At 49.9% G+C, this 13,753-nt stretch overlaps 1 protein-coding gene across 7 annotated transcripts in view; it reads right to left on the bottom strand.

The window, feature by feature from the left end:
• Positions 1 to 1,714: 1,714 nt before the first annotated feature.
• The window catches only part of LOC111848396 (ubiquitin carboxyl-terminal hydrolase 54-like), a 48,143-nt gene continuing 36,104 nt past the window's right edge, over positions 1,715 to 13,753 (bottom strand). For 4 of the 7 annotated variants that reach the window (XM_023820356.2, XM_072703256.1, XM_072703257.1 and 1 more), the window contains 11 exons: positions 13,127 to 13,295; positions 12,015 to 12,194; positions 10,976 to 11,567; positions 10,475 to 10,602; positions 10,185 to 10,343; positions 9,551 to 9,670; positions 6,681 to 6,840; positions 3,252 to 4,273; positions 2,916 to 3,046; positions 2,509 to 2,715; positions 1,715 to 1,944 (listed from right to left, as the gene is read on the bottom strand). In XM_023820356.2, the coding sequence (XP_023676124.2) occupies positions 1,858 to 1,944; positions 2,509 to 2,715; positions 2,916 to 3,046; positions 3,252 to 4,273; positions 6,681 to 6,840; positions 9,551 to 9,670; positions 10,185 to 10,343; positions 10,475 to 10,602; positions 10,976 to 11,567; positions 12,015 to 12,194; positions 13,127 to 13,295 (2,955 nt within the window). In that variant the 3' untranslated portion in view covers positions 1,715 to 1,857. The remainder of the gene's footprint in view (positions 1,945 to 2,508; positions 2,716 to 2,915; positions 3,047 to 3,251; positions 4,274 to 6,680; positions 6,841 to 9,550; positions 9,671 to 10,184; positions 10,344 to 10,474; positions 10,603 to 10,975; positions 11,568 to 12,014; positions 12,195 to 13,126; positions 13,296 to 13,753) is intronic. The other 3 variants (XM_072703258.1, XM_072703259.1, XM_023820359.2) reach the window with 3 other exon arrangements.

Genomic DNA, 13,753 nt, shown 5'->3' on the forward strand with positions numbered 1-13,753 from the left:
TGGTGTTATTTGTATCGGATAAAACTTAAGCCGTTAGTTCACGATATAAACAACGTGCGTGATGTTAATCCTAAGCAGACAAAGGTTTAAGTTTCACTTTTTCATGATGAGAAAGATCTCTCCAGGAATTCGGCCTTACAAGACGATACTGAGAACAATGAAGGAGTCTTCAGGAAACACGCTGGGTTTCACTGCCTTAAAAAAAAAACAACTACGGCTAATTAATGAAGAACCCGTGGGGTAATGATCAGCACAGCCTCCTGCCCATGATGCAGACGTTTCCCCGCCCTCGACACAGACGACGAGAGCAGCTTTATCAAAACGACCGACCCTAGACGACGACCTGACCGCCTAAGCATTTGAAGCGGGGTGTCAGATACATTACAGTACATACTGCCCTAATATCAAATGCATTATTACTAAATAGATTATACCATTTTCATATCAAATGTAAGGTGCAGTCATTTTAGTCTGAAACATAATTGAACATTTTGAATATCACTGATCACATATAAGTTATTTTCCTTGAATTAAAAAAAATATTTTTTAAATTTGATAGATACCTATAAAAATTCCTTGAGACTGCTTTTTGCTTTTGTGACATAAAAAATGTCAATTCGCAACAACCTACAGACTTCCCTAATTTAAACAACAGACATCGAGATTTTAATCTTCAAAATAGCATATCTAATTATTGTTTTTGTTTCTGAGCATACAATTTTATCCAAACAACGTACATATCTTACAACTTATTTTACAGGTTACCCATTTTTAAAGTAGGATATTTTAACTTAAATAATTCATGATTCTTGTTTATTATTTTGTTCAAGGGTCCAACAGAGACTCTCCTCCTGGGCTTTAAACCTGCAACGATTTGGGTGTAAGTCCAGGTCCTGCTACACTAACACGTCTGCTGGCTCATTTTTTTCCTGTCACTCTCAATTTTCCGTTGAACTAGTAAAGGAAAGGAGAAATGGACCACACTCAACCTTTAATGATGAGAGAGAACCGCTACAGTCTCTTAAGAAAAACGTAAAACTGGTTAAAATTTAGAAAAGAAAAATGACATGGATAGGCTACTGTTTTGGCTCTGCTGGGTGGAGCTGATGTTTCTGCTGGAACATCTCGGCTCTTAAGCTGCTCACTGTGGATGCTCAGCTGCTGGGAGGCGGACATCTGTAGTGCCTGGCTCCTCTCCCTTGGACCAGAGGCACGCCCCACATGATTCCATGCTAACCAGAACAGGGGCAGCGCAACATCACACAGGTCGTCCTAAGGCCGAGGAGCCAATCAGGAGGCCCCTGCAGTCTCCTGTTCCCAGCAGCGGACTCCTAAGCTTCCCTATAACTAGAAAGGGGTGGGAGACACAGCAGGGCCACCCAATAGGTTTGGGTGCTGCAGTAGGAAGAGGAGGGCTTTCAGCCAATAGGGTCAGAGGAAGTCCAGAAAACTCCATGGAACTGGCAGTAGTTGTGTGAGAGTCTCACGGGTTCATGTTGGCACAGATCACAAGGCTGAGGGGGGGCCCAGAGACCGTCAGGGTGAACTGCTGGTGGTGGAGGTGCAGTGCTCTGGGACGGGTCACAGGCCGTCTCTTTTTGTCCTCTTCAGGTGGGGGGGCGCATCGTCCGGTGCTGCATGTGAAATAGACGGGGCGGGGTGGGACGGGGTGGGGCGGGGGGTACCGGTCATAGTGCCGAGCAGATGGACAGGTGACCACACAGGCCACAGCATGCTGATCCTGTTGAGCCACTGCCTGTAGCAGGTCCAGGCAGCTGGATCGCGGCAGGAGAGCTGCAGGCCCTGGATGGGATGGGCGAGCCGGTATGCCACTGGCCATCCACTGCGTCTCGTCCTTCAGTGCGGCACGGTGGTGGACTTCACCGGAGAGAGCTTCACTCCGGTCAGGCAGAGCCAGAAACTCTTGGACCTCCTGGGAATCTCCTGCAAGAGAACATGAGAGAGATCAAAAGCGGATACGGAAAAGGCATCATATTATTCACAAAGGAAAAACCAGAGTTTAAACCAGAGGAACCATTTTTTTCTGGTAACAGTTAATCATGACAAAAGTGAAAAGTTGGGATCAGCTATGAATCACAAATGGAGACACAGAGCTTAAAAAGGCTGAAGAGAGGTAAGGGTCTGTGTAGATTAAAGTCACATGCAATTTATGGACATCCTTCTCTGAACAGTGCGACACTTTATATATCCACTAGATGGCAGCAGCCTGGCCTAGTTCCAGTGAATGCGCAAATGTGTTGGCAGTGAGTGACGGTACTTGGTACTGAGTCTGAATGGATCAGAGCAGCAGTTATGGTACAGAACCAATGGCAGTCATATGGGGGAACATATTCCAAGCCTCACGTGTTAAATCTGTTTCCTAAACTGTGGTTATACATAGTGCATTATGCTGATTGTATTGGCCACTTTGTTGCCTTGGTCCTACACTGGGAAGCTAAGTTAAGAGCCCTTCCAGGAGTGAAGCACACATAAGCGTGGATCACGCACCATGCTGCGGGACACCCTGAGGTCCTCCTGGCGTCTTCCGATGACCGTACTGCTCAAGCTGCGGGCAACGCGTCGCATGTTCTCCACACTGTACAGCTGCGTTTCGCCTCGTCCTTCATCCTGCGCAGCAGTAGCATGCTCCTCTCCCAGGTCGTCCACACCACACGACTCCATTGGCTGTAGCTCATGGTTAGAAGCAGGAGTAAACTGGAGAGAAGACCAGAGACACTCAGCATTACCAACCTAGGTCCACCACACATCTGAGTTCAGCTTTCAGAAAATGGCCCCCACCTGTCAAGCCACCTCCATTACTCTTCCAATGACTTGTACATTAGTTTCACATATCCCCCCCATTATCTGCCATCTTGATGGCCTTCTTCTGAGTATGGGCAGATTGAGGTTCATACCCTGTGAGAGGAGACCAGAGAGGATCCACAGCCAAGGGCCTGGTACACACTCTTCTCTATCTCGGCGGTAGGGGTTTTGGAACGTCCACCAATGAGCTTCCCAGGCAAGAGCATCTCACCAGCTGCAGGAACTGAAAGACAAAAGAATAATAAATAATAATAATAATAATAATACCAGAGGAAGTTCACACCAATTCTGGGGACTTCCTTACATCAACAAACCATGACTTTAATATTCTTAGTATCCTTGATGGTCGATGACGCAGGAAGAACAAATGCACAAGATGAGAATTCCGACACTGTTGCACGTTTCATTTGTGTCGGTGAGTTGGTTACCTGATGTTGCTCCAGACGGTGAAAAGATGTTCTGCATGGGCTCCAGAGGGTATGGAGTGTTCTCTCTGCTCGTCTGGTGGAGGACTTCCAGCTCCGTATCCGGTGAGTCAGTGACATCACGCCATAAGTTAGTGGCAGGCTGAATATTACCGGAAGAATTGGAGTTTTCAGCCTGGGACTTTCCCTCTATGGAGGGATCTGGTGGATCAACCACTAGCTGAGAGGAAGAAGGACACCCAGGCATGCTGGAACTGGAGTAGAACTGGCGGCTGGGTGAAGTGCAAAACGCCATAATAACACTATCCGGACTGTCCAGGCTCCACGATGACCAGTACTGAACAGCAGTGGAAGGTGGCTGCAGCCGAGGGATGGTGCAGGGAGGAGCCGGGGAGTGAATTTGAGGAGGGGTCTGCACTGGATGTTGAGTGGGAGACCTTGGATAGTCACAGCCCTTCCTCTCTGCAGAGGGCTCTATCGGTGATGCTGCTAGAGTCTGTGGAGGCCCCGGCTTATTAGCTGAGCTTTGGTCAGGGACTTTCATGGAGCTCTGGTACGGCAAAGCCGCAGCGGCAGGGAGAGGTTGAGGCTGCGGCTGGGAGCTTTGGGTACAGCCCTCCCTCTCGCTTCCTGGGGCCCTCCAAAAGTCTAGGGGCAGCAAGGTTAAGTTGCGGCATTGATGGACAGACTCTACTTGTTGACCTGAGGATGGATTTATGCTGGAGGTCTCAGACCCGTCCCGGCGGTTTACATGATCCTGCCCTTCCCTTCTCATCTCCTGCTCTCCCAGCTCTGAACAAGCGGGCAGATTCTCTGAGTGCTCCCCGCTGGGGCCCTTGCTCTGCCCCACAAGTTGGGGGGAGCAGGGAGATGGGTGGCTCAAGGGTCCAGGGTGTAAGTTTCTAGAAAGGGAGAAGGATTGACTAGGGAGAGGAGAGGGCGGGGCCACAGGTGCATCCTGGTCTGCATCCCAGTCCTCTTCCTGATGGGTTGTCAGCAGTATTTTGATCGCGCCAGGCTGTTCACTGAAAGGGTTAGGATGGGGTTGGGATGGGGATTGGGAAACGGGAACAGGGTTCAGGAAAACAAAGAAGGTAGGTCAATGAATCTCATCTGATGAGTAAACAAAGGTCATCATCAAGCTTAAAAGAGGACTCTGGTCAAAGTCTCTTGCTTTGATATTCTGAACTACATGCCTAAGAATCTCCGACTCTGTTCTAGGGCATGGCATCGCCCAACACGAAGCGCCTCTTTTGTACCTTTGTAGCTGCTGTGCTGTTCATCGTGCTGAAAGTCAAGGAGGCAAAGCTGGATGGTGGAGGAAGTATCTTCAGAAAACACTCTTGACACATGGAAATACATATAAAACCACACATGTGCTTCTTTTGTAAAAGAGGACGATGTAGGACCCGTCAAAGTGTGTCCAGTCAATCCAAAAGGGTTCTGTTGACTATCTGTGCTCATTCTTCTCTCCTGAGTCAGTCCAGCACAGGGAAACATTTGATATATCCTCCCACAAATCTCACTGCATGCATTTTTATTAAAGATCTCCTTCACCCTAGATGAGGTACTGTACCAAGACATCAGATCTATGGCTGCCAGATATCTTATAGCTGAAGATGCTACAGACCCTAAGCGTGGTGACACACACCCATTTAAGGCCCATGGGCATCTGAGCATTGATCTACTGGTGAAAGTCTTCAGCAAAACTGCCTTTTGGGGCTTTTGCTGTCAAAGAGCAAAGATAAGGAGGAGATTTCAGTCTGGGGTTCAATAGTAAGAAATGTCCCGTGGGTCTCGAGTGAACAGTTGGTTCTACACCTTATTTCACCATCCTTACTACTTCACCATCCCTAATACTTCACCATTCCTACTAAGACCTCTGGAGACAGAGCCCGGGGCTGAGTTAGACCAGCTAAGGAAGCTTGGAGGATTTAGCCTAATGCTCAGTTTAGTATGGAAGGGCAAGAACCGGGGAAAATTTCCCCCCCCAGTGAGATTAGTCATAGTGCTGACTTGGGTGAAATTCAAAGACTACTCACCACTCAAAATTATTCCAAGACACCTTTCATGAGGATTTTGTTCCCCCTTATCTAAGCTCGTCTCTAAGTCGTGCTTCAACTTTTGGCTGGTGTTATTCAGGATTTTGGATTCTCTAAACAAAGGCGTACTAAGATACCTTTAAATATGACTGAAAACATTTCAGAGACCATTACCTACATTAATTAGTTCCTGTTTGGGGGGGTTCATTTACAAGTTTACCGATGTCGAAGACTTGATTAATGAATCCCTATCCATGTCTTCCGCTCCACCCCTGTACTACATTGTTCAGTAACTGCGTAGGTTTCAGAGCAGCCCGGGCAATAAATCATACCAGTGCATAAATGGATGCTGAGAAGCAACAGTGCAGAGATGGGTTAGTGTGGATCTCCTGGAGTTCCACTGCAACTGCTGCTGTTTGCTCTTTAAGGCTGCAGCCTCACGTCTGCAGTTTGCTGCGGAAACATCACTGGAAGCTACAGCAGGAGTCCCTAAGGCAGCCATAATGAACAACAAGGCGGGAAAGGCGATTTCTCCATTTAAAAACATCGTCGAAAGCCAACGTTCAGTTCGCCACGCAGAATAATGATGTTATCGCGGTACCTTTCCTCGATGATGACAGCAATACCACAATATGGAACCCACCTGTGTTCACTCACTTTTAAAGGGTACCTTACATATTTGTCAGGCAAACACCTTAAAGTCCAATGTGACTTAGAGTTTATTCCATCGACAGAACAGAAAGTGGAGTTTACATAAAGGCAACTGGTGTAATGCAGCAGACACAAACTGCACAGCATCTACATGAGTGAAACCAGCATAAAACAAACACAGCTCTGACCTTGAAGATGCACCTCGGCTTTGAAATGACTGAAAATAAAAACAATTTCTGAGTGTTTGCTGGCGGTGGATTTATTTAGTCTGGTTTTCTTTAGTCTGGTTTTCTTTAGCCTTACTCCTTGACAGAAGACTGAGTGTATGATGGACAGCCCATGGAGCTTTGAGCTTACCCGTGTCTATCACACAGGGTCAGATCAAAGAAATGGTAAGATCTACCTCACATGGGACAGAAATGGACACACACTTTGAACAACAACCCAGAGGCGCACAGACCAATTTATGCCTTCGATTTAGCTGAAAAACAAAGCGAGACGAGAGCAGAGTTCGGGTGACATTCAGTCCAAATTCCAAGATGACGTCCTACTCGATGTGTTTGCGAGAGAACCTCAGAAAACAGTAAAATGTCACTAGGACCCCCCCCACCCCCTCAAAAAGTGAAGAACTGAGAGTAATGAAATGGGGATCAAATTCCAACCAAAAAAATCGAAAAAGGTCAATAGTGAATTTGTGACAGGCACTGCGCGGGACACACACAGGAGACAGTTCTGGTACCTGGGAGGCCCCTGCGGCTGCGGCTGCTCCTGCTCCAGCGGCTGCATGCGCTGCTGTAGGCCCCGCGCTCTCCTCATGCACTTTTGCAGCTTCTTATCGGCAGCCATTGTCCTGCTATGAGTGTTATCACTGCCCTCATGCATGGTAAGTCTTAGCTTAGCTAAAGGAAAACAACGGAAAAAAACAACAAAACAAAAGAAAACAATGCAAAGAAAGGGAAGCACAAAAAAAAAAACGCAGGAAACAAAAGAGCCAGGTTATGAGGGGCATGCATACTGTTTGCTTGTTACCAAAAAAAAAACCAAAAGGTTGAGACAACGTCACGGTACTGAGGACTAGATAGGGCTACATCTCATGGCTCACAAGCCGAGACAGTTTCGTCGTTATCTTTGTCAGCAATATATGCCTGCATCCTCCTTAATAAAAATACATATGTTTATGATCACCACACAAAAATCAGGAGGGACTGGTTCAGGCATAGTTCATTCCATTTAAGAATAAAATTGGAGTAGCTGAAAACTATCAAAGTGGGAAGTTATCTGTTTGACGTTTTCTCAAAACAGCAGCAGACAGAAGTTTAGGTGCTCATTTGAATCGTGAGGGGGGGGAAATCTCTGTTAAGTTGTTTCTGGATGGGTGTTAAAAAGCATTAAAAATGTCTTCGGCACACTATGAGAGAGTGAAGGGACTTGTGCTGAAGACGTTTTTAAATTAAATGGTAAATAGAAAAATCTTCAACATTAAACTACACAAAAAAAGATTCAGGGTAAGAATCTCCTCAGGATGTAAATAAAGAGACAGACCAACAGACTGACGTTCAGACAGACAGACAAATACATGAAGCATTAAGACAATATTTCCCAATCCGCTCCTCGGGGACCCACAGTCAGTCCATGTTTTTGCTCCCTCCAAGCTCCCTGCCAGACAGCCCACATTTTTGCTCCCTCAAAAATGTGGACTGTCTGCCGGAACCCGAGGACCGGATTTGGAAACAACGCATTAAGAGGTCATTTGGGGGAGGATCCTGCTTCACCCCTCGGCTGTAATACTGGGTTAACGAACTGCACCCAAACCGGGAATTGGTTTATCTATGGAGGAAGCAGCATACAGTCACATACAGGGCTGGGGCCACAGGGGCACTGCGCCCAGCTGGTAGCTGATTGGTCCCCTCCCTTGTCAGTCACCCATTCAAAACATATCATTGGGTAAGTTTGGCCCCTCTGTATCAATTATGGCTCTGTTTAAGCCCCCCCTAGAATCACTCCTGAGACCAGGTCATGAAAAACAGGACAAACCTTCGGTGAAAAGCGGGGATACATGGGTGGGGGGGGGGGGGGGACTATTCTACAGTGCTGGAACTGGCCCTGTTTTTCACTTGTAGTCCTGCTGGCAAGTAAACATAGGAAGTGGACAGCTGACGAAGTGCCTCACTTCCTTTCTGGCTGTATAAGCAGCTCGGAAGCAGAAAACCGACCTGGATTATAGCTTCAGAGAGACATTTAAAAATAGTGAGGCTGGGCAAGTCTACACAGACTACATTGTTCCAGTTTATTAATCATTTAAATTGGTTTTCCACTTCTGTGGAGAAAAAAAAACTAATTCCTTTTTTTCCACACCCCTGTTCCTAAGATGCAGACCTCCATTTCTAACTTTATTCTGGAATACAGTGTGAGGGCCAGTTACACTACACAGGAGCTTATTACCCCTGTTCCTAAGATGCAGACCTCCATTTCTAACTTTATTCTGGAATACAGTGCGAGGGCCAGTTACACTGCGCAGGAGCTTATTACCCCTGTTCCTAAGATGCAGACCTCCATTTGTAACTTTATTCTGGAATACAGTGTGAGGGCCAGTTACACTGCGCAGGAGCTTATTACCCCTGTTCCTAAGATGCAGACCTCCATTTCTAACTTTATTCTGGAATACAGTGTGAGGGCCAGTTACACTACACAGGAGCTTATTACCCCTGTTCCTAAGATGCAGACCTCCATTTCTAACTTTATTCTGGAATACAGTGTGAGGGCCAGTTACACTACACAGGAGCTTATTACCCCTGTTCCTAAGATGCAGACCTCCATTTCTAACTTTATTCTGGAATACAGTGCGAGGGCCAGTTACACTGCGCAGGAGCTTATTACCCCTGTTCCTAAGATGCAGACCTCCATTTCTAACTTTATTCTGGAATACAGTGCGAGGGCCAGTTACACTGCGCAGGAGCTTATTACCCCTGTTCCTAAGATGCAGACCTCCATTTCTAACTTTATTCTGGAATACAGTGTGAGGGCCAGTTACACTGCGCAGGAGCTTATTACCCCTGTTCCTAAGATGCAGACCTCCATTTGTAACTTTATTCTGGAATACAGTGTGAGGGCCAGTTACACTGCGCAGGAGCTTATTACCCCTGTTCCTAAGATGCAGACCTCCATTTCTAACTTTATTCTGGAATACAGTGTGAGGGCCAGTTACACTGCGCAGGAGCTTATTACCCCTGTTCCTAAGATGCAGACCTCCATTTGTAACTTTATTCTGGAATACAGTGTGAGGGCCAGTTACACTGCGCAGGAGCTTATTACCCCTGTTCCTAAGATGCAGACCTCCATTTCTAACTTTATTCTGGAATACAGTGTGAGGGCCAGTTACACTGCGCAGGAGCTTATTACATGCTCCACCTCGACAGCACCGAGGTCTGTGTGGTGGTGCATAAGCGCCCGGGAATCTGAGCAGAACGTGGAATGACAGGAGGAGAGAGGGGCGGACAGACAGAGGGAGGGAGGAGCAGACAGAGTTCTGGCAGACAGAGGGACGGACAGAGAGCGTGGGGGTGGTTATGGGGTAGTAGCGGCAGGCAGTGGCAGGTTAGGGTTACTTACACACAGCCTGGTGGCAGACGGAGAGCGCCGCCACCACGTCGCCCCCCTGCTCGAGCCGCAGCGACCGCTCTAACAGAGAGTCGGCCTCGACAAGCGAGCGCTCGAGGCCGGCCCCCATCCCTGCGGATAACACAGCGAGGCGAGGGCTATGAGTGGAGGGCGACGAGGGAGGGGGCGGCCAGGGAGAGGGGGGGCGGGCAGTGTCTGTGCTGAGAGCCCCCCCCCAGCCACCGCCCCCGCCGCCACGCACTCGGGGCTGACTCCCAGGAGGTCCCGGCAGGCAGCCTGTCTGTGTGTGTCCCCCGGTAAACGCGGCGTGCAAACAAGCAGGACCCGTCTTTACGGTGAAGGCTGGGCCCGGGACCACATGCTACACGTTTTCAGACCGATTCTCCTCTCATTTTAAAAGAGCGGCAAACAAACAACCGGCCCGACGGCCCTTCCCGCTAGACCTGAGCGCCCACCGGGGAGACGTATTCCCCTACCGAGCTTAAACGGACACTCCCTCCTTCACCACATCCGCACCCTGTCCCGAGACTCCAAGGAAAAGGACCGTTCCCCGTCCCCCAAAACGGGCGAGCCCCCCCCGCCCCCCGCCGCCGCACGTGCCACCCGCTCCGCTCCTCGTGGTTACCCTGGTGCTGCAGCTCGTCCAAGTCCATGAACTTGCTGGGCCGGGGGTTGAAGCCCATGGCGGCCTCCCGCTCCCGCTCCCGCTTCCGCTGCAGCTCCTGCTGTCGCGCCCGGCGTGCCACCTCCTCCTGGAGCTCGTCCAGCTCGCTGCGGCCCTCCCCTGCAGGAGGACACACACACACACACACACACACACACACACACACGCAGACGTGTTACCCTGGAGAATTGTGGGACGGCCACGGCGGCCCAGCATGTTCGCCAACATGCCAGTTGTGCTCATTCACCCACCCAGGCTCAAATGACTGTTGGTCCAGGACGATGTTCTGGCGTCCTGCAGGATGGCCCCGCTGCTCTTGGACTTGGGTACGCTGCGCCAGGACGGGCCTGAGATTAAATGTTTCTTCGTTCCCACGTCCCTGTCATGGAGAAGGACAGCCACCTACATTCTCGCGGTCGAGCAGCTGAGCGAGAGAGAAGCTGTGTTCCTGTTTGAGCTGTGTTGGGTGTGTGGGAACCTCGTGGAGGTGAGTTAGTCTGAGCCTCACGCCCATGTGAGCTGTGTGGGATGTGACCTGCTCTCCCAGGTGGGCCTGAAGGTGCGTGAGCTCTGGTGGACCTTTTCTCTGGGGGTTTTCCACCCGTGTGAGATGTGTTGGATGTGACCTCCACCTCCCAGTGTGTCTGGACGTGTGTGTGACCTGTGTGGGACTCTGTCTCTCTCTCCAGCGGTTTCATTGGGTACCTGCATGAGCTGCGGTGGACCCTGCCTTTCTCCAGCTGTGTGTGTACCTGTGTGAGCCGGCACTGGGCCCCTCGCTAAGGGGCATGTCCATGCTCACAGGGCTGTTGCTGTTCCTCTCACTGCTTTCATAGCCACTTTCCATCCTCTGGATCAAACGCGGCTGGTGCTCCAGGCTGTGCAGTGACTGAGGCAGAGGCGGGGCCAGGTACCCGCTGGTTCTGACAAGCATCTCCGGACCTCCTGCCCCCTGCCCGGCGGCTGCCGAAGTCCCGGGCAACACCTCACCCCGGGCCCCGCTTTCCTCCAGCAGCGGCGAGGGCCCCAGCGAGCCGAACCCTGCCTGCCGCCATCGCTCCCGGCTAAAGATGCTGTCGATGTTTAGGGCCTCGCGCCTGGGCCGCCAGGCTGGTCGGTAGCGCCCGCAGGAGGAACTGGACTTGGACTCGCTGCTGGTGCTCTCGTTCTCCCAGTCGCGAGCCCGCGCTCCCGGCTCCAAGCTGCCCACCCCCGAACTGGAGGACAATGACAGGGGCCGGCTGTGGACCATGCTGCCACCCATAGCCTCTTTGAAGTCCTTCAGCCGGCTGCAGGAAGGCCGGGGCAGCGTCCGTGGGACCAGGGGCTCCTTCAGGATCTCCCCTGCACAGGACAGAGGAAACACTCTGAATCCAAAAGACTAAGGGGAAGGAGACATTAAAAATGAACGGAGAGAAAGAGAAGCAGAAGGACAGACAGCACACACCTCTGAGCTGAAACCGAACGCTCGTTAAACTGAAACTGAAAGCAGGCAGAGGCCCCATAACAGCGATGTACGCAAACAACACGTATGTTTTTACATGTATGGAGATTCATCTGAGGAATCAGCGTTTCATGTCGTCTGTTTGTCAGCTGCCTTAGAGGAACTTCCAAATTTAGCTGAAAGCCTTGAGTTTCTCATGTGAGGCTTGTTTTTCGTCACGTGTTTTGAACAGGCTCTGTTTGTGTTATGCGTTGAACTTTCATTTTGAACTACATTACATCTGCAATGGTCAAGAAACACAGATGATGACTTCAGAACCGAACTTCGAGAGGGGAACGCAGCGCCACCTGCAGGATCCGTGCCGCCGCGGCAGATCGGGTCGCCGTCCAGGTTGCAGACGACCGTGCCCTGAGAGTCAGAGGAGAAGCGGCTGGCCATGGACTCGTGGTGCCTGTGGGGGCGCCGGTGAGAGCAGCTCTCCGTCGAGGAGTCTGTGCGAGTGTCACTGGAGATCGACGGCTCGCGACCTGGGAGCAAACCAGAGAGGCGGCGTCACAAACAGGCGCCGCAAACACGTGGATCCCGGCACAGTCCGTTATTAATTAGGCATCGTTAAGCTGCTGACTGAACAAGTCACGCAATTAAAACCATTTTAACCCAAAGATGGGATAAATAACTGAACAGCTGAATAATGGATTAACTAGAATAATGAAAAATGACTTGATGATTCCAGACGTTTCTGGTTTTACCCAGAAATGCATAAAGTCATTATTTAAATTAATCACTTATTGTGTGTTAATAGGCTTCGAACAACTAGCTAATGTACTAAAAAATCTAATTCAAACCAGTGATTCGGGTTCACAAATGAGAAAACAATGAGAATGTATTTTATTTTCAATTATTTTTCAAATCGTTCTTCAAAGAACAAATCCATACTGTAACATGGTGCAAAATGTGTGAGGCATCCAGTTCACACTCAGCAGCAAGGCGTCCGTGTGTCTGTTCAGTTGTGGGTCCGCTTCTTGTGTGGAGCTGCGATGTTCTGCCTTGGCTTCCTCCCAGATTTCAGTGACATTGTGGTTTGGGAGAACTAGTGTCTATGCACTTGTGTGTGGTGGTCTGTGCTTTCATTCATAAATTCACTGTGTCGCTCACAGAAATGAATCAGGAAACCATATTTCAACACCACAACAAGCAATGATAGTGTGACAGATCCCTGTCATGTGATCAGTCACATGGCAGGTCACATGACATGCCCTCACATCTGAAACCCATCTAGTATTCCTGGTGCTTCTCTCAGCTCAGGTCTGTCTGTAACTATTCACGAATTTTAAATGACTGATAACTGAAATCCATTAACTAGCAAAATGTCTCGCTCTGGGGTGGGACCGGCCGACTGTTAATCAGCGCGTGACGGCGCTGGCCGGTGGCCTGTCCTGCCCAGGGAAGCAGCCTTTACCGGAGTCTTCACTGTCATATCCAGCCTTGCTGCAGCGATGCAGGTCCAGCTGCGATGGGACGTCCTGCGCCGACACCGGCGTGCCCCGCGGGTCGGCGTACAGCAGCAGCAGGGGCTGGTAGTGGCTCTTTATGCAGCGGGACACGACGTCCTTCCACTTGGGGCCGATCTGTAGGAAGGGGCACAGAGGGGGGCAGAATGGGTCGTCTCTTAGCAACGGCGGAACCCTTACCGCCTTCTACGTCACACTGCTGCGGGGGAACCCCACACAGCCAGGGGCCCCACTCAAAGAGTCACTTTGGGGCTCCCCCAGATGCTGCAATAACAGAATTAATAGCTAGTGAGTAGAGTGAGAAGACTGTAGCTTGCTGGCTGGTTCGCAGAACATGCTGATTCAGCATCTCCTAAATAAGGTGTTTATTTAATATTTAGTTTAGTGACTGTTTGTGGGCAAGAGGGGGCTCCACACAAACCTGTAATAGGGAGGGGGGCGCCTCCTGCAGGTAACACTTAGAGTTCACACATTCTGCCATTGCAGATCCAAAACCAATTTTTAAAGCCACCCCCAACCCTGTACCGATATAAAGTCTCCTGTCCTGCCCCCACTGCCACGTTATGCGGCTGTCA

Source organism: Paramormyrops kingsleyae, chromosome 20, assembly GCF_048594095.1.
Source record: "Paramormyrops kingsleyae isolate MSU_618 chromosome 20, PKINGS_0.4, whole genome shotgun sequence".
In the NCBI taxonomy this organism is placed as follows: domain Eukaryota; kingdom Metazoa; phylum Chordata; class Actinopteri; order Osteoglossiformes; family Mormyridae; genus Paramormyrops; species Paramormyrops kingsleyae.